General features: G+C 39.1%; 2 protein-coding genes across 7 annotated transcripts; one reads left to right on the top strand and one right to left on the bottom strand.

Annotated features, from left to right (window-relative positions):
- Positions 1-389: 389 nt before the first annotated feature.
- LOC118413680 (regulatory protein AfsR-like) lies at positions 390-9,691 on the bottom strand. The gene is made up of 15 exons (XM_035817208.1): positions 9,174-9,691; positions 7,680-7,853; positions 6,872-6,971; positions 6,460-6,551; positions 5,727-5,870; positions 5,220-5,321; positions 4,692-4,803; positions 4,263-4,369; positions 3,774-3,949; positions 3,263-3,362; positions 2,387-2,574; positions 1,650-1,779; positions 1,072-1,214; positions 469-628; positions 390-395 (listed from the first exon to the last, which is right to left on the bottom strand). Exons 2-15 carry the CDS (start codon positions 7,803-7,805, stop codon positions 390-392), a joined length of 1,686 nt encoding a protein of 561 aa, XP_035673101.1. The 5' UTR covers positions 7,806-7,853; positions 9,174-9,691.
- Positions 9,692-11,192: 1,501 nt separating this feature from the next.
- On the top strand, positions 11,193-19,773 carry LOC118413428 (polyadenylate-binding protein-interacting protein 2-like). 6 transcript variants are annotated; one of them, XM_035816795.1, is made up of 6 exons: positions 11,193-11,379; positions 14,326-14,471; positions 15,523-15,646; positions 16,106-16,148; positions 16,618-16,732; positions 17,104-19,773. In XM_035816795.1, exons 2-6 carry the CDS (start codon positions 14,346-14,348, stop codon positions 17,161-17,163), a joined length of 468 nt encoding a protein of 155 aa, XP_035672688.1. In that variant the 5' UTR covers positions 11,193-11,379; positions 14,326-14,345; the 3' UTR covers positions 17,164-19,773. The 6 variants fall into 6 exon arrangements, with proteins under 6 accessions (XP_035672688.1, XP_035672690.1, XP_035672689.1 ...); XM_035816797.1 differs by lacking the exon at positions 16,106-16,148 and adding an exon at positions 16,029-16,071; XM_035816796.1 differs by lacking the exon at positions 16,106-16,148 and adding an exon at positions 15,721-15,763.
- The last annotated feature ends 734 nt before the right edge of the window (positions 19,774-20,507 follow it).

Raw genomic sequence — 20,507 nt, 5'->3', positions numbered from 1 at the left:
TCCATTTTCCCTAAAAGTATAAAATTCTCCTGAAATTAGCCCTTTCCCCTATAAACATAACTTTCTTTTTCTGCTAAAAGTAAGCCATTTTCTGAGTATCCTATCGACACTGTTACATAAGTATCTTTCCCCAAGGGCACAACACTACGGTCTGTTAGGAATTTGAAGTTAGAACCTCCAGATTCTACGTTAACAATCCTGACCACAAGACGGCCATACGTACCCCTATGATAACAGGCTATCTCAAAATTGTTGCCTTGACCTTTGACCATGAGCTTTTCAAAATGTTGTATGTTGACACTGTGCTCCTATTGTCAATACTCTGAGTGTTGATACTCTGATTGCATTGTTTTGAATGTATGTATTTAAGTAATTTTGTTAACCTTAGATTAGCCCTATTGAGCTAAAAGGTTTCGTAATAAATGAATGAATTGACAAAAGTGATAAAGTGTAGCTAGTCATCTTTACCTGCTCTTTCGCAGCGTTCATGCGGCTGTTGTAGAATCTAATCCGTTCGTCCACTGTCAGCATCTGTTCCAGTAACACCCCTACTGACGCTTGGTGGGCTCTTTCTGGCTCATCAGCCGGGTCCAGCCAGAACCGGTCATCACCTTCTTCATGTACCATCCTGAACAATGCAATCAATGGTATCTTATATAAGAAATAAAGATATAAGAGACAAACATAGACGTCACTCAAACAAATGGACCTCTAACCTTCATTGACGACACAAACAAACAAACAAAAACATTCTTGGACATCGCATTGCAAATTGTAACACACCTTAATATTTTCTTCACAGACAATAGACAATAGACAATAGTCTTTATCTTAAAGATTTGTGTTGTTTGTATGTATACCTGTGTGTTAGTGCGTGTGTGTTAGTGTGCATATGCATGTGTGTGCGTTTGTGTGTGTTTGTGTGTGTTGTGTATCTATACATGTGTGTTTGTGCGTGTATGTTTGAATCACGGTGTACGTGTGTGTTGTGTATGTATATACGTGTTAGTGCACGCACGCGTGTATGTGCATGCGTTCGTGTCCGTGTCTGTGTGTACCAAGCTGCAGTACCTTTCACGTTCGTTGATGGTCTCTCCCACCACCAAGTGAAGAAAGTGGCTGAAGTTTGCAGAGTCGTCGTCGTACTCTTTCAGCGCTGTTTCCAAGTCTGACTTCATGGTTTTGGCTACATCGCGCATGCGGCGTTCATAGTACTGTCGTATGGTACAAATAAAAAATGTCACACATTATGGATATTCATGCTAGCTTTCGAAGTGCACTAGTGACAGTACATAGCTACTCTTCGCCGCTAGTGGCCACTGTGGAGATAAAATCCAAACCAACACGTGATTGAGTCTATGTAAGTCACTTTATATTCCGATACAGTCTATTTATGACTGGTGTAGATGCCTGATCTGTATGTCCTCTTAGTTCCTAAATCCACTGTATCGCAATGTTTATAAACTGTCAACTAGTCATTTTATATTCCGATACAGTCTAATTTTTCCATATACAGGACCTGCAGATTCGACTTTTATAATCTCACACCTTCTCTACAATCAGCACAAACGTAGAGTTCCACAATTTCGAAAGGTGGTCTTCCTATTTCCTGGTACATAATTCTGTTTACTTAAACAGAGTGTTGTCACCTTTTTAAAACGGTATTCAGCTTTTCCGATGATCTGGCCGACGCCGAAGTTCCTGTTGACACGCAGGGAGGACAGGAAGGTGCGGAGCAAATCATGCATGTCATACCGCGAAGGACCGACAGGGGACGTACTGCAACATTGAATGGGAGATAATAAGTGCAAGGACGTTGTTTGGTAAGTGGAAATCCATTGCCGTTTGCAGACTTTGGAAAGTATAGGTTGCGAGATATCAAACTGCTGCAAAATATCAAGTTTGCAACTTACATCTGCCACCGTTGACCTAGCAACTTAACCCCGGTAAAATCATACTGAAAATAAGTGCAGATTGACCTCAATAAGGGCCTTGGCGCATTCGTCTTACGATTATCGTAACCTGAGGATATATATTGTTGGGGCATTCGTGCATGTGCCGTGCAAAATATAGCTGCATAATGTACATGTTTATTTTTCGGGATATTTGCATCATTGTTTCGTATTTCTTTCACGTTTACAAACTGTGCAAAAAGCAAGCTGCACTCTGATAAGTTTCTGAAGCCATCTCAAACTAGACCCTGCTGTTTGAAAAAAAATAACACATACTGCACACTATTTTGAAAGGTTACCATGTGAAGTAACCTCTCCTTAAATATTGGTATACACTTCTGTAACGTTGATCTCACTTACCCATGTGTAAGGAAATGGTAGGAAAATTTACTCTCAATATTTCCTTAATGGCTGTTTGACTTTCGGGTACTGACCTGATCAGATTACGCCTCTCGAGATTCACTAGGAGGTTGCCGACCTTCCTGCCGCTGTCTAGAATCTTTTCGGCAGCCTCTTTAGTGAACGGTCCGGCAAACACGGAGATCTGCACCAGTACGTGGCGTAGCGGCTCAGGCAGGGAGTCGTAGGCTTGCAGCATGAACTCACGGATCTCTTTGATATTCTATAGAATACAAACAAAAGAGAATAAATCGAATACCCGAATGTCTTGTTTAATTTACTAGTTTGAATTCCTCATTGATTCTGTCTAAAGAATCTAATAGAAGACTCTTATAAGGCACTTAGTATACGCAGTACTTTGAAATAAAGAAATGAGAGCTTATTCCAGAACATCTTTCTGTGACAATTGACCTCTACGTTCCTGGAATATAGTGTCTCCTACCCTAACATGTGGACACCAGCCACTATACTGCACTTGAATAATTGCGGATACACAAAGAAATAAACTGACAAGCCTGCAAAACAAGACCTACGTACGCGAGGGTAATTATAAACTGTGTCTATTATTTAAAAAAAAAACGTGCAAATGGCTATATTCTGACATTTTCAATTTTTGTGCAAACCTTTTATTTAGTAATAAATTTTTGTTTGTTTTTGAGCACAATTAAAGAATCAAATACATTTCTTAAAAATCAAGAATATAAAATTGTGAAATAACTCAATAAATCAAATTTTCCATTAAAAGATACTGAATAGTTTGAAATGGTGCTTTGGTCCATATCGGTATAAACGATAATTTTGAATCATAGGCATTTAAAGCATGAAACTAGGGCATAGAAAACAATATGCATTTCTTCTTGAGATGAAATTTACATTTTATGACGAGCAATAATAAATGGGGGCGGATTTACCTGTAACGTTTGGAGCCTGCTCAGCATGTCTCCTGGCGTAACGGTGCGAGCCCGAAGCTGACTGCACACGACCTTGATCGCAAGTGGCCAATTTCCGCATCTAAGTAGAACGACAAAACGTCAGTTGTTAGAAAAACGTACAAAACCATGGTACCTTTACATTCACGCTAGTCATGCTTTTATGTTACAGGATATAGTATTACACAACTGGACTATTTCCTAGGGGGAAGGAAGGAAGCTGTTTTCATCAGTCGCGCTTCCCATCACTTTTAATAGAGACGGGGGCTGCTATAGACTTCCATCCACCTTCGACCCGTTGCATGACGTCATGCTTTTTGAAGATGACGTTGACGTGTCCTGAGCAATCGAGACAATGTTTAAGAAGACTATCAGTGGACTGTTTGTTTATTTGTCTGTTTGTTTGTTTGTAGAACATTTGCCAGTGAACCTTTGTTTTGGAGTAGAGCTAGGTCCCTTTTTTCAAGACAAAATGACCTGTTTTCAAACGTACCTATCGGCCAAGATTTTGGCGTCGTCGGGAGTTATGATGTTCCTCCCCGCCAGCTTCTGCACCAGCTCCGCCCCTCCCTCCCGTAGTACGTCCAGCTGGCACAGGATCAGGTTACTGAACGGGGACTCATGCTCATCGTCAATCAGGTGGACTCGCGTGGTCACAAATATCTGGATCTGGAAGAAAGATGTCATGAGAAGAATAAGAACCCTGTAATAGGACAAGTGCCTTTGAAACAAAGATGGCATTTCGACTAGTTTATAAGGAAATCAAGATTGGTAAGCTTTCCTGTGTGATGATCCGTGATAATGCAATCTAAGAAGGCCGAGGCTGTAGTATGTTTCTGTATATAAGAATTTGTCTGCATATTAATTTCAAACTCAATACATTGCGCCGAAATACAGAAGAAAGCATCAAATGACAAGATGTATCAAAAGAGCAAAATACATTTCCTCAAAAATAGTAACGATGTAAAATATTGCTGTGAACCTGATTGTTTAGTTGCTTTTCAAAATTGGCCAAAGTCTGCAGGAACTCATCTCTAGTGTCCCTTTTCTCCAGCAGTACATCGGCGTTGTCAAGAATGATGACAGCCTCTGTTGTTAAAAAAATAAGATGTTAAGTCACAAGCATAACACATTGCATTTTCTGAAAGACAATACTAGTATAGTTTTTCTTTCCCCTTGTTGCTGTTTAACCATTAGGACAGATATCTTCTCGCTAGCTAATAGGAAACTTGAACGTCTGACAAGTTGTTATCAGACTGAGTATTGATGAACATTTCATCAAATGTATCAGCGCGAATGTAAGTACTATTTGCGATCCAAACAGACCTTCTTCGAAAACCTTTAGTTTAACAAAGTAACGTGATATTATTAAGTTGATTATGACTGACCAAAGTTTGGTTTTCTCACTCACCTTGTCCGCTGTAGCTGCGAATCTCCTCGTACACCCTCTCTGGTTCACAGTCGATCAGTGGGTAGCCAAACTCTCGCATGATCTTCAGGTGCACATTTTCCACGCTTGTCACCTACATACAACATGTGTAACACTATTTGATTCTCCTACATATCTAATATACATCTTATGATAGCTCGTTTATACTAATTACGAAATAATTGACATTTTCGATGAGTCTTTGCCACACATTAGGGCGTTCCCACGGAATCCTTCGTACTCTAGCCCCAGTTCTCTCCTCTGATCGCATCCAAGCAGAATATGATCGAATGTCAAAGCTTTAGTTTTTGTTTTCAAAATTCTTATTCAGTTGACGCAGAAGACTTTTGAAAACTAGTAGACAAATCTCGTCGACCAACTTCCAACTATAAATGACCTTGCTCACGACAAACTCCCAGCCATGTTCTGTAGAAGGGTCAGGATGCCAATGGCATTGTCGGTTATGTGTGACAGGGACTTAAAGTTAAGTGAGATGTGAAAATGTTGTACCTCTCGCAGGTCAATGAAATATTCCTCTCTCTCTTGTCTTGCGCATGCGTGGTGTGCAAAGGTAGTTTTTCCAACCCCACCAAGGCCGGTAATGCTGACCACCTGTATGTATAGAAAACAGATATGTGGTCAGGAAAGAAACGTCTGCAGTTTATATGGAATTCGCTAGTGGGAACGGAATCAAAGTCGCCCTTCTTTCCCTCATACTGCAAAATTTTCTGAATTATAATAAATGTTATGTTATGCTGTCCAAAAGCGGCATCGAGAACATTAGGTGGCAGCGCTTTGTTTTATATGCTTGGTATGTGATAGATATTTCTACTTATAGCTATTATATATCCCCCCACCCTCAACCAAGACGGGGACCGACACCAACTGCCGGGCACTTTTCTGACGTTACAAATCTGTTTAAGCATGAGGACGGATCGAACAATTGTTGGCAAGCGCTTTACTTTTGTGGAAAATAGCGTATACAATCCTTACATAGAACATAGAAATACAAAGGACCTTCACATGTTCCGTTTGGTCGGCGTCTATCTCCTCCAGTAGAGCGTTCATGTCTTCGTCCCGACCCACCAGGTCAAGGGTCACGTGGTCTCGCTGAAGATTCTCCTCGTTTTCTAAATCACGTTCGTAAGCTTCTATGTCCTCCTGAAGTATAAGAGTTGGAAAAAAACTCATTTTGTGTATTTCTGAAAATTCTCTGAGCTTTCTTGATATTCGTTACATGACAGACATTACATCAATTCAATGTTATGGATGTTATAATTTATGCCAAAACATATTAGTTTTTTCATGTTTTCTGCGTTTTAATTTTTTCCAGTATTGCCTGCCTCACACCCACTTGCCAATACAGATTTGTGTTAGCATAACAACTGGTGTAATTGCACCATCATTACGTACTAGAGGGTGACTTGAGTTTATCAATGGTATTCAAGGCCATCTACATTTACATCAGGGCGCAAACATTCTCTTAACAGGGACGGGGGGCGATGTCGACTTCCAACAACCCTTGCAATTGACCCATTATCACACAGCAGAAGAGAACTGTGCAATTCATCCAAACAGTTCAGAGAGTTCGATTTTTTCCGTTGGAGAACGAATCAATTTCTCTACAAGGCTTACAGAATATGTCGTATGAGTTGTTTCTCAAATATATTTTATATGACAGAGAACAGCTGACAAGGGACATGAATGTCGATGGATATGATTTCCCATACTTTGCTAATTTTAAACATACCTTGAAGTACTCCCTGTTGAAATTCTCGGTGTCCTCCAACAGTGTGAGGATGTATTCAAGTCTTTCGTCATCATTGTCTCCGGTCAGATTTTCTGAGAAATTTATATCAGCAAGATATATGTATATATATATATCGATATTTGATATCTATCTGCTATTAAGTATATGTACCTTCGTTTTGAATGCTAGTCAACATTGTTCAATAATGTTCCTCCATCATCAAACTAGGTAAACTCAAAGATGGTTATATTTACATGTATATATGGACAAGAATTCGGTGTTAAGATACGTACACAATTCACAATAGGTGCGCTGAATAGCGACATTTAACGATTATTGTTTTCTATCTATATTCCAATACTAGTACACTTTCGTTCCACATATAAAAAAGAATAGTAATTTTTTCTGATACCTTCCTCCAATTGCAGAAACACCTCCAGGGCACTGCCGCAGTTTCTATACCTCTCTCTTCTCTCATGGTTCTGAGTATCCCGTAATAGGGATTTTATAGTCTGAAAGAGCAATGTCCACTTGTACATTAATCTAACAGGCACACACACGTTCGCGCGCGCACACACAGAGTCACAACTGTCACGCGCACGCGCGCATGTATATGTATAGCTAATAGCTGAGGGTATGTATAGGTAAAACAAATCCAACTCTCATTTCCGTTTAGTCGTGATGACGCTAGGTGACGGTAAAATTTGGATAAGGCCAGACGTTCCAGACAGCATTCGCTGTCTTTTTTCAGGCCTCATTACCTTTGTCAAAGATATTATGCTTTCTGTAGCGTTTGCATTATTTCCTTGTACGTGGTTAAGGAACATAAGTCAAGAAGCTATGAAATTTTGTTACCAATATAATAGTGATTCTAGTAATGATAAACTTTAAATTTGAGGCCCATTGCGGTTTTCTTTGGTCCTGCACAAAAAGTTCCGGTTTTTCTATCTCAGTTATAGATAATACGCGTAATGAGGAAGAGGTGGCGTAAGTTTGAGCCCTCTGACATGTCGACAGTCTTCTTCCGAATTGCAGGGGAGTTTATGTTGCAAACAGGATAGGTCAACAAAGGCTAGGACTGTGTGCGAGCATCCTGGCATCCCATGTGCGTTAATTATTGACATGGATATATACGACGGACTCATCAATTTTTACCTTAGTGTTTGACTTCGTCCAAAAGTCTTTTGATGTGCAAAGCCTACAAGATTGTATAACCTCACCTCGAGATCTTCGTCCTCCATAGACAGGGAGATCTTCTGCAGAAGTTTCCGGAAGGGCGTTACAAGTGGAATCAGTTGCGATTTGCGTACATTCCGCTTGGAGCGCCGTGGGGTCGGTGCCGGCATCGTCTTTCAAGACACGATATTGGATGCCCAAATAATATGGACTTGGATCTAGATCGTGAGGAATTGAGTGGGTACGTAAATGTTTAAACAAGACTTAAGTTTCAATTTATTATATGTTACACTGGGACCAGATGTCGTGCCCCGACGTTGTGCCCTTTACTGTGACGACCTTCCTCACTGTACCTGTAAAATGGGTACCTGGCTTATTAGGTATGGGAGGTAAAATACTACTCGTTTACCTTATGTCTGTACTTTGAATGCGGCATTGTTAAAATATGTTACGAACTTGGGCGCAATGCCACATTGCCCACGTCTGTCCAAAGCAAAAAAAAGAAGATATTTGTGTTTTTATTTCAAAGAAAGGCCAACAGTTAACAACCACAATGCCACCGCACCACCAAAGTAGGGTGTAACAGTAAATGCGTTACAAATACCGGACCGGCAACGGTCGTACAGTATATATAGCAAACATAATGCAAGTTCAAATTGTTGAAAGTCAATGGCATGGTGTTCATTACAGCTTTCACTTTCAACAATAACAACGCTAACCCGAAAACATGCATTGAGTTTATCTACCGGGCCGTTGCAAGTGAAGTATATATTCCTAACGCTGTTATGCTTTTCACTGATAGGACCAGGGCTTTATGTGTTTAAGTTGGATTTTTTTCAGTCCAGTACATTCGTTCATGGCGTGTAAAAAGGTAATATACTGAATTGCACCTTTTGGCAGGAATATACAAGTGATATCAATCATCAATATCATTAAACTTAAAGATAGATTATTCTTTGTTGCCAAGTTAATTTTTCAAGGGGTATAGTCTATGTAAATATATTTTGGGTAAATATGTGATATATGCCCTGCGGAAAAAAAAATTAAAGCATATCTACATAATGTAACTCAAGCTAGATAATCTATGGATAAATTCTTACATTTATTACTCACCATTGATACAGATCTCATGCATCATTTCATCAATATGGCAATCATATCAATTTGCAACGTTAACATACAGGTTTACATATAACCATACTTGAAGGAGCAAGTTACAGTGAAATAGTATTATTAACGTTAGCGATAGCATGTAAACGTTGCTAATCACAGAAACTTATGAAGTTAACATCCTCCCCGTTCAAGTCCAAGGTGGCGAGTTAAGGTGCAGTGGCGAACTTAGGGCCTACTCCTTAACGTTATGCATATGTATATACCGGAACATAATGCTTATAAGTTATGGTATAGTCTATGTGTTTACGAAGCGCCAGTCTAACGTATCCGTTGAATATATTTCCTTCTAATTGATATCCCCAATTAACAACAATAAACTCAGGTGTTCATAAACACAAAATCATAGGATCAGCAAAGGTCCTTACCTGTTCAATGAAGAGTCCGATCTTGTCTGCTTCCCACGTTTTGGCGGTCTATTGTCCAACCCGGAAGAAAACTCTGTCGCCAGAATTTCATACACACTTGAGTTTAGGCGGGAAACTTGGGGCTAAGTCTAATATGATATGCTGCCTCTCATTTGTCACAGTATAATGTGAATGCATAGAACAATGCACACCTGGTAGCCAATGGCAGGTGTTTTTACAACATTGAACTTTGGTCATATGGTGAGTAGCATGCCGGGAAGGCGTGCAAGTAAATGGCGCGAAAAGGTCACCTATTGTTGTTTCAGTCCACGTCAATATGTGTAAACATGATTGCACCGGCTTTTTTAAGAGTTTGTTTATTGTTTCGTTGAACCCTGGGATTTGTACTATTGGACAACAGACCGACCCTGAATACCATGTAGCATTCCAACAAGCCAAAAGCTGAGACCCTGATATATTATATTTATAAACCTCCTTGCTGATACAGATTATTGATTGTGGACTAGTCCATCGAGTCAGTGGATGTTTGATAAAAAGATTATCTTGTACGATGCGGTGGTACGATACTCGGTGCACGTACATTGTTGTTTATATACTAGGGCTCGAAATACCCCCTATATATGCAGTATTGCAGGTAAAATTGAAGCTGTGCAGGTATTTCTGGTGTCTACCTGCACCTAAACTGCACTGGTCCATGAAAAGGGTCAATGTCATGTGATGTAGGTGTATGTGGATTGCTATATTAAAGCTGCATCGACTTTTACCACCTATCAAGTATAAAAGAAAAAAATAGCAATGGTTCCTGAAAAATTCTAGTATCATCCATACTTCCTAAATTCAGAGTGGTGCAAGTAAAATTTGTCTGGTGCAGGTAATTTACAATCTTACCGTCACAAGTACAGGTATGCAGAAAAAAAGTATTTCGAGCCATGGGAAAATATAATACAAACCACGGTGCGTTTATGTCAAAGCAGAAATATATCAACGTTAACACTAGCCTAGATTCCAGACCTCAGCCCGATGCCGTCAATAAACTATCGTGCAAGACTCAGTTGCCCCATCAGTAAGCCCTGGAAAGAGTCTGGCATCCAGGCTAATTGTCTCGTTTTAATAGGGTAGTCACTTCGTCAAAGTCTTGACAAATGCTTCCAACTGCAATGGCCATTTTCTTCTGTAAATCAAACCTCCATACTTCAATATATCAAATACAATGTAACGTTAATCATATTTTTGTAAAATATTAATCATTAACGTAAATACACACATTTTAAAGGCCAGTCGGGATTTATTTTGTCTAACGTTATAACATTACGTATTTCCTTTATTAAAACAAGGAGCCATCAAATTTGATAAAAGCTGCTTGCTTGAAATATTCTGAGGTAAAATTGGTCCTTTGTCAATCAATCCTTATCTTGATTTAGAAGTAACGTCAATGAATGGTCCAGAAAGACTTTGATAAAAACTTCCTAACTATCATCCATTAGCATATAGATTATTTATTAGATGTAAAGAAGAATTGTGTTTTTTTATGGTGTATTTAAAAGAAAAGAGAATATAACATCATTCATCGCAAGAATGACATATCTATCGTACGTATGCTAGATGTTGGTGTCATATACGGTCATGGCGTTGGTATTGTGCAATCCTCAATAGACCTTGCAACGTTTCATGACTCAAAAACGATACGCATCTATATTTCCACGTAATAACTAACATAAGAATGCCACAAATTACAATATTCAGCGTTACGCAACATATTCATACCATTTATCCATAAAGAATACGCCTAACGTTACGTGACGTTTTCATACAAACTTCAAGAAGATTTATTTTGTTCACGTGACCAGGTGGGAAACCCCTTCACCAAAGTCCAACCGCAAGCGCATTGATACATGAATATCCTTAATATTCCTTTTCTTGTGAAATTATTGACTCAAATTGTAACTTTATCAATATTTATGAGAATTTATTCTTATCAGTTCGTATATTTGTGTCGTAAAGCCTACTCTGGCGTAAGATTTTCCGAGAAATCTTTGAACTATTTTGTGACGGCGGCCATTAGCTTTGTGATCCGGTCCCACATAAACAGAAGAGAGCAAGCTCGGCGCAGACAAAGGCTAGCTGTTGTGTATTGCGGTGGACTGCGGCGTACTTTTTACAAAATTGTGCGGTCAAACAGTGATATTCCACGGAAATATACATTTCGGTGAGTATTAGCTTGTCTGTACTCTTGAATGTGGGGGTTTACGTTTAAAATTCGGTCTAGAAAATCGAACATATCTGGTATTAGCGTCTGTAACGTTGTGAAAGAGGCCGCTGTCTGGCCGCCATGATTTTTGTCCGTCGACGAAAAATTTCTGTCATCTTGAAGATTTCCTGAATTTTCCCCGCCCACATTCACTCTCTGTCTGATATTCTCCAGGCACAAGCATTAACATGGATTTAGTGGTGTATTTATGGTCTTTTAGTGGTGAAAAACGCTCTTCTGTTGGTAGAAATGATGTTCTTTTTGTGTGGGTTTTGGCTGTTTTTTTCCACAACAGCCTTGGAACGAGGGCGTTCGGTGCGGTCGGCTGACCACGGATACTCTACAAACTTGTGCTTCTAGGGCGAAAATGAACGAACCAGAGCTGTTTTCATAAGGATATTCTATTAGAAAAATTAGAAGGCAAATACCAGCGTTTTCACACTTCGTTGCGTTAAGTAATTATGCTGTTTTTTCTAGGTGTTGACCTCGTTTTTACGAGAGGGGAGGGGGGTGGCCACGTCATACTTTGTTGTTTACACCAAGTATTGGTTTACGCTTTGCAAACATTTCATTCAGACATATTGTTCTGTGTTTTACGCAAGGAAAAACGGCATTCTGATGAAAAAGTCAAAGAAATTGTCGAATTTCACAAGTTAAACAGATTTTTTTGTTGTCAAGGCTTTGCAAATTTATGTATGTTTGTTTACAGGATGTTGGGAAGTGTTTCTTCGCCTTTTGATTGACAGCTGTAGTTAATTGGATTAGTAACTCATAACTCTACTTGTCAGATAGTTGTTGGATGGAAGCTATGGCAAAATTGTTCTACCCAGAGGCAAATGTTATGCTTTTTCGATGTACACCTCAAGATACAATGAAGATATTTGGTCAAAACAACTAGTATTCTTAACGATATGGATAATATTTGAAAAAGCAAAGTACAATGTACAAGTAAGATTAGGAAAACAATAAGGACTCCGGATGTTTTTAACAACAAGAACAGTGGTATGTGATTTACATAGATTTGTATTGTATGCAAAAGCAACAAAGAAAGTGGGGATATGAAAGAAATCCTCAAGAGGCACATGAAAAATGAGCTGTCAATGTGGAAAAGAATTGTTTGAAAAAAGACAATATGATTATGAATGGCTTTCAGCATTATGTAAAAGTGGGGAAGAAAGGAAAACAAAGTTGGTAGAAATCAGTTAGATCTGACAATTTTTCATGGTCTTGGCATGTTTTCTCAAAGTTTCAAGTATACCAAAAGTCTTTGAAAGGAACATTTTGTATTCATGTCCTGAAAACTACGGCCATGTGACGCATTGGATAAACCCGATTCCTCGATCTCTGAAGTTAAGCAAAGCGTAGTCCAGTCAGTTCTTGGATTGGTGACCAACCAAGGAAGACCGGATGCTGTAGCCAACCAAGATGGAGATTGGTCATATTTCCACAAAAATTTGGGAGGGACATAAAACGGGTCCTGTGCTCAAGGAAGGATGAAAATAGAGCAATTTGAAGATTAGAAATGCCAGTGGCTGCTATGAAGCCTACCAAGTCATGCGGAATGCCTGATAAAGATGTGACCGCCTTTACCTTTAAAGTTTAAGACTTGTGTAAATGTCAATCTGAAAAGAATAGCTTGAAATACATAAAGGATGCCTAAAGACCAAAGCAATGCAAATGGTGAATAGAAAGTAGGGCAGAATGAGATAAATGTCAACTGAGCCAAATTTTACAAACCTGTTGAACAAAGAACTAGCCTGGGTACCATCTGAAAAGTCCAGCGCCCGTCCTTTTGTTGAATTTTGCAACTGGGGACGAAAAAAAATCCCCTTACCGTCCTCTGTGACGGACAAAAATTGACATGTATAATTTATGTAAAGATATAGAAAAAAAACTGAAACCCTTGTGTAATTTTTCACCAAAATAGATGCTGTTGAACAGCTTAGTCTGCCAGCAAAATTTGTACCTAAAAATGCAGGAAAAGCGTTTCAGAGGGTGATATATCAACATTTTAGAACACCCTAGGAACATCGTGGGCCTTTGAATTCATTGCTAAATAGGATTCAAAACCAAGGGGACGAAAAATGATTTCAGGATGGGTACAACCGGTACCCTGGAGCGAAGTACTATCCGGATGGAACTGAAACTACTAGAAGAACTAGACTTGATGTCTAAATGGGACATTAAGTTATACAATGGACACCATATGGTTGTTCCTTACATGACGCAGGAGGCACCACTCTAGTCACAATGGTTTTCAAATAAATGAATGCGAAGACTTTTTGAAGGGCCATACTGCCTTAGGCAAGTTTATAATGGTGATTCACTGTCTTTTTGTGGTGATATTTTTAGGCATTGTAGCTTTTCATGACAAAAGAATATGATGTGGGTAATATGCAGAATGTAGAAACATGTGCACATCTTCCCATGATTACACATACATATAATAAAATGTCTTATGCGCAGCACACAAAGAAGGCACATCATATTTACCCCCTGGACAACTTTCATCATTCTTAATGCTTGCTTACTAATGGGAAATTCACCATTCTTTTTTGTGGATGCTGTAAAAAGAAGCCGTACATTGTACATGTGTTTTAGGGGTTATCTTGGAACAATTTTTTTCTCTAATCAGACGCTCTTCTGGTAGATATGCCAATGGTGCAAACAGATCCTAATCACTATCTGTCAAATTTCAGAAATTCTATGGACAGAGATCTCTACACTTAGAATTTGCAGTTCTTGCATATGTTTTCATCGTTAAGATGGTGATAACATATGGAAGAAAAGACATGCACAGAATATACATATCTACAATTCTACGTCGTGTATGTTGAAGTATATTGAAGTACATGCACACATGTCAGCCCACTCATGGCAAGCCTATTTGATGATGTTTTTCAGGATTGTGTTGAGTGACGTACATGTGCAGACAACTCATCGACATGAGAGGACCAGTAGAAACACAGGCCAGAGAGGAGGTTCCCGAGCAGGAACAAGGGTTTGAGGACTTCCTATGGATGGAAAATGAGGAGGACTATGATAGACAGGTAAGACATAGCAAGATTTTAGGGGTTGGGGTTTTGTGCGCGGTAAAATTTTTCGCGTTAAAACTTGCGCGTTAAAAATCTGCGCGGTAAAATACGCAAATTAGCTGATTCCCAGGGGAATCAAAACAGTTTTAAACTTAAAAGCTTAAAAAAGATGACACGAAATGAAATTAAGTATCATATTGTTGCATTCTAGAGTAGAATATCCCATCCTGTAAATATTCCAGGAGTTGTAAAGTGATATTTCATTTTTAAGTTTTAACGCGCAACAAAGGTTGAAATTTGCATGTAAAACAATATGCTTGAGAAAAGATGAAATGAAGCTTATAGAATGGAGAAAAGCCTCAAGTTGTTATATCTTACAACACAAAGACTCATACAGGTAATTTTTCCTTGTGTATGTGTCAAATTGACGTGATTTTGAAATATTCTGGATATTCAAATTAACCTATTCCCAAGGGACCTGAAAATCAGGGGCTTTTCAAATAAAAAATTCAGCTAACAGATGGAAAATTATATAATGGGACCACATTTTTCTGCCTAGGAATTTCACCTGGCACATTTTCTGAAGAACTTTATTTTTTAACGCGCGCGCAGATTTTTAACGTGCAGAAAACCTGTTCCCAATTTGAGGACTTATGGAAAGTTTCATGTACCATATTAGAAGAAAAATTCATTTTTAGATAGATGTGCATGTGCACATTTTTTAAAAATGTAGGTGTAGATTGAACATAATGTCTTTAACTTGTTTAAGTGGAAAGTCAGCAAAAACCTATTTGCAAAATTTGGAGCAGTGCATCCAATTGTTGCCTCTGATGTAAGGTACTATTCTTACAGCATATTCTTTGTATGTCTGACAAAAATTTGAAATTAGAACTTTGAAATTTGCTTAAAATTTGGGTTTATAGCAGTTTTTCAAAGCTGGAAACTGTCGAGTACGTTCTGTGCATTCATTTTCTTTGTTCTGTGTACCAAAAGTATTTTGTACACCTATTCCCTAAAATGAATTGAGAGCCCTGTTTAATCTTACCCCCCATGGTTTGTTTGTCAGGTTCTGCAGGAATTGTGGGAGGAGGACTTCTTGGAGCAGTGTTTCCAGGAGATGATGCATGAAGAGGAGGCCAGAATCTGTCCAGGCTGGCAGGACGAGCAGCAGGCACCGCAGCAGCAGCAGCAACAACAGCAGGCACCACTGCCTCAGTACCGGTACCCAGGGTAAGATAACTTACTGTTTAACACTTAGTACTGTAGCAACAACAGCAGGCACCACTCCCTCAGTACCGGTACCCAGGGTAAGATAGCTTACTGTTTAACAGTTAGTACTGTAGCAACAACAGCAGGCACCACTCCCTCAGTACCGGTACCCAGGGTAAGATAGCTTACTGTTTAACACTTAGTACTGTAGCAACAACAGCAGGCACCACTCCCTCAGTACCGGTACCCAGGGTAAGATAGCTTACTGTTTAACACTTAGTACTGTAGCAACAACAGCAGGCACCACTCCCTCAGTACCGGTACCCAGGGTAAGATAGCTTACTGTTTAACAGTTAGTACTGTAACAACAACAGCAGGCACCACTCCCTCAGTACCGGTACCCAGGGTAAGATAACTTACTGTTAAACAGTTAGTACTGTAGCAACAACAGCAGGCACCACTCCCTCAGTACCGGTACCCAGGGTAAGATAACTTACTGTTTAACAGTTACAGGCACCACTCCCTCAGTACCGGTACCCAGGGTAAGATAGCTTACTGTTGAATAGTTAGTAGGTATTGTTCATTTATTACTTAGAGTTTGTACTCCAAAAGAGCCTGATCTGAAAAATAATAAATGGGACTGAAAAACATGTTTAGATTGATTATGAATTTGCTATTATTGATCCGACCTTCATTTAAAAAAATATTTCAGATGGAATGGTTGTTAATGACTGACAATTCTTGACAAGGAAATTTTTAGCTTCTAAGCGATATTTAGATGTGTATGATGGCTATTTCGAGCCCCGGAAATGCTGATGTTTAAATACTGTTCTGGCATTGTAGGAACTGTTGAATGTTGGTGTATTGTATATTGTACCTTGATTCCAAAGTTGCACAGTTTAAAAAAAGCGAACAGTTGCCCTGTGGCTGAAAGTTGTGTACCATTTTTCAGTGGCAGTGTTTCCCAGCCCTGTGTGGCAGTGAACGGTGTGCACCCCCCTGTCAATGGAGTGTGCTTACAGATGGAGAACCTGCAACTGGCAGAGGCACAGCAGCCAAAACCAGAGGTTCGTAATGTTACTTGTATTGTATGCAGTGTTCTTGCCCGGCCTTTTTGGCGTACCAGGCCCCTTATCATAAAAGCATGCCAGAGAGACAAAGATTCATGCATAATAATGAGCTCATTTACATAGATGCTAATTTGTATGATATGTGTTCAACTGTAGGTAGTGCATAATTGAATTGTCACCCAGACTCGTTGCAGCAGTCTTTCTACGTAGTGAATATGTATGAAATTATTATACATGGCACTACGTATAGTTAGCAAGACTTGGGCAAACTCCACTACTTCGTGTGGTATCTTTTCAATGATTACTAAGTCTTGTACTTGTAAGGTAAGTAAAACTGTTTTGTATTGAACTCTTTTTCTTTTTTCCAGGTTGCAACGAGCACCCTGAACCCAAACGCACCAGAGTTCGTTCCGAAGATGCGTAGCTAGGCGCCGAGAGTAACTAAAAACCTTTCCACTTTGTTACATGTGCAGAGAATTGCCTTTCACTTAAACCACCAACCCTTGCACCCCTGTCTTTTGAAGTGGACTGTCCTGGAGATAATATGAGAAAAAAAGATTTTGATTTTATGACAGGGTATTGTTCACAATGTGATCATTGTGTCCATTGTTCAGAATAAGATATAGTCTTAACCCAAACCTTAACAAAAGCACATTCATGGCATTTTTTCAGTAGCGTTTTAGCTACCCAAGTATATGTGTGACTGTATCAAGTGTATATGTAACATTTCTTGGCGTCATTGCACTCTGCTTTGTATCCACCAACAATTTTAAGTTGGAGATATTTTGCATGAAGAAGAACCAAGATCATCAAGAACTTGAAGATGTAAAAAGATACCTTTTTGCTTAAACATTATGCATTCAAGTTGAAAAATCTGTCACTGGGCTGCCATTCTTGTTTAACATTCCTTGATGGTAACGTGGCTCGTAAAAAAAGCCGTTAAGAGTTGCTGCTATGAAATAAACCAAAAACAAGGAACTGAAAACAGCAGTTTGTTTTAGGACCAATGTAGGTTTCTTCCTCCTAATTGCACAAACTTTGTCAAGAGGCAGTGGTTGTGCCAGGGTTGTGGTTTAAGTGAATTCTATGGATTGGACCTCTGAGTAATGATATAGCTCATATGTGTATTGTGTACTACTGAATTTATGTAAAGCTTGGCAGAGAATATACAAAAAAGTTTATTTTCAAAAAAAAGCTGCAATATTTTTGTGGAGACGGTGATTTTGAATAGAGTTGGTTGGAGAGGGTAAAAATTTATTATGAATCAATTTTACTTTTGATGCTGCACTGTTGATGCAAGGAGAGAGAGTGCAAGAATTTTTTTTCCGTTCTTCTTTTTCTTTTATAGATTTTACATAAAAGTGCTGTACCTTTGGTTAAGTATGCATATGAAACCTTGTACATTACGTACTGTGCCAAAGGCATGCATAGTGAAAGGTTTGAGTTTGTTTATTTTTGGCGACGCCTTCGGGGCAGAACCGAACATCCTTATTTTTCATTCGTCGCCATGGGACTCAAGAATGTGACAAAGACTTGTTACCATTCCTGAAATGTGGGGGAATTCTACCAGGGCGTAAACGACAGCTCTCCTTGTCTTCAACTGCATCGAAATTGAATGCCAGAAAGTACTAATCAAAATGAAGTCTTGTCATTCTGTAACCAGTTATTATAGTCTAAACTGGTCATAAAAACAGGGTTGAAGTGACAGCTGGATTTAGATTGAGCTGGTGTTGTGGATTGGCTGAATATCTGTATAAAATCTGTAAAAAGGTTGGAAATTCCCTATGCTTCAAAGCTGCCTCTCATTTGGGTAGTTTTCAGTTACCCTACATGTAAATTCTTTTGGACCTCATGTATGCATAATACACAAACACATATTTTTCGGTCCTTTTAAAATTCAGTATTCAGAAATCCTTGGAAATAAGACTGGTACAGTTTTGTCTGTATCAACTCAAAACATATTTGGTATCTCACCAGTGTTCAAACATAAGTATCTCACCAGTGTTCACAATATCGGTATCTCACCAATGTTCAAATCGTTGGTATCTCACCAATGTTCAAAACATCAGTATCTCACCAATGTTCAAAACATCGGCATCTCACCAGTGTTTTTGGTGTCACACAAAAATGACTGGCAGCTAGTTATGGGGTTCAGACACTACTTCCAAGTCCTGAATGCCACTATGAACTAAAAATGGGACAACTGATTGATTTTTGTTTTGAAACAGGAGTAATGATGAATTTTTTTGTATGAAGTATGATCTGGATTTTGGTACTAGGGCTGCATTTGTGTGAGGAAATGATCAGGACTAGGTTGGTTAGCAGCGTGATTTTTGTTTGCTAAGAGATGATAAGCAATGGAGGTGTATCCACGAATTTGGGCTTTGCATCGCTTTTCATTTAACACACATTGTGGACCAACCGATTGAGAAGCATGTGTGTTTTTGCTCTGTCTACATTCTTTTAGGGAAGTTGCCAAGACTTCTTCATGAAAAGAAGGACCACTAGTGTTAGATCTTTAAAAACAGAGTACTTCATTGCACAGAATTATACTTGAGTATAATAAAGGAGTACAAAAGTTTTGGTTAGGTATAGCTTTTGCCTGGTGCATTTGTCTATAGCAATGACTAATAAATTTCATTGCAACTTCGTCAGACAACAAAATTTCACAATGTACATTTCACAAAATGATTGTCAATTCTCATATTATGAAAAAAACATTTTAACAACTTTCTGTCACATGCTCTGTGCTGTTTGCTTTTTTTTTTGAGTGAAATGCTGTTGACAGTTTTTTGGCAACACCTTCGGGCGTAGCCTGCTTTGTTACATGAAAAGCGGTGCAACAGTCCAGGCTTTCGAAAGAACGTGTTACGGAAAGGATTACTAGTATTGTCAACTGAGTAAAAGAGGAGATGCAGAAGTAGTGATGTGTGAGCACCAAGTACGGAGAACTTCTCTCTTGCCAAGCATTAAAAATGGGAGTATATAAAAATGTGGAATTTGTTGCGAATGGCAAATAAAGACTTTGTATAGCCAAACGTTTTGTTTCTGTGATTCTTTATGTCCGTTGCACTGTGTGAAATATGTTGATTGCATGTTATTTCTTAAGTGTTGCCTAGTTCGCGCAACATGTATTCTCATTTTAGTTGCCTGGGAAAATGCTCTGTATTCATTGGGTGTGAAATTGAGTAAATTATGTATCCTGGTATCCACACTATTCTCACTCTGGACATTCTAATATTTCTATCCTACTTATTTGATTTCATGCAGAATACTGTACTGTGAATGCAGAGATGTTTGTGGTAGTTTTGAATTTGTGGTAATGGCTTCACCATGAACTCAAAACCTTGGAAAATTTTTGTTCGGTCTTCTAAATGCATACCCCATTGCTAATGTAATACTATGCATGGATAAAGTCACACTCAGGGTTGACATCGCGGCAAAGCCTAACGATATCACCCCTGACAATTCAGCCAGGGTATTTGGGGCGCCCTGCTTGTGAATATTAATGAGCTTGCCTGATTTGTCGCGGGCCAATCAGCGACCGGATTGCAAGTTTCGAACAAACAGCGTACGGCGCGGGGCGTACAAAGATCTGTATCTTTGCGTGATGGTAATGTTTTTTTTTTCGTATGCTAGGTCGGTACATGTATACGGTGATGCCGTGGTTACCCTATACCCACAGAACCGACAAATGTTGAATTTGGTACCTGATAAAGACGTCTGGACGCTGAAAGAACGTTACGCCGGTACTGTTATCTTGCTCTTGAAT

The sequence above is a fragment of the Branchiostoma floridae genome, chromosome 4 (genome assembly GCF_000003815.2).
Source record: "Branchiostoma floridae strain S238N-H82 chromosome 4, Bfl_VNyyK, whole genome shotgun sequence".
NCBI lineage: Eukaryota > Metazoa > Chordata > Leptocardii > Amphioxiformes > Branchiostomatidae > Branchiostoma > Branchiostoma floridae.
Note: the sequence above shows the minus strand (reverse complement) of the source record. Positions and strands in the feature narration are given on the sequence as shown.

What these genes read in the sequence shown, in the direction of transcription:
- LOC118413680 (XM_035817208.1), bottom strand. Translation starts at nt 7,805, where the DNA reads ATGCCGGCACCGACCCCACGGCGCTCCAAGCGGAATGTACGCAAATCG. An exon ending in TCAACAGGGAGTACTTCAAG is followed by an intron (nt 5,871 to 6,459) that starts GTATGTTTAAAA and finishes CTTATACTTCAG; the next exon opens with GAGGACATAGAAGCTTACGA. An exon ending in TCGCAGCTACAGCGGACAAG is followed by an intron (nt 4,370 to 4,691) that starts GTGAGTGAGAAA and finishes TTTTAACAACAG; the next exon opens with AGGCTGTCATCATTCTTGAC.
- LOC118413428 (XM_035816795.1), top strand. Translation starts at nt 14,346, where the DNA reads ATGTGCAGACAACTCATCGACATGAGAGGACCAGTAGAAACACAGGCC. An exon ending in AGGAGGACTATGATAGACAG is followed by an intron (nt 14,472 to 15,522) that starts GTAAGACATAGC and finishes TTTGTTTGTCAG; the next exon opens with GTTCTGCAGGAATTGTGGGA. An exon ending in CACAGCAGCCAAAACCAGAG is followed by an intron (nt 16,733 to 17,103) that starts GTTCGTAATGTT and finishes TCTTTTTTCCAG; the next exon opens with GTTGCAACGAGCACCCTGAA.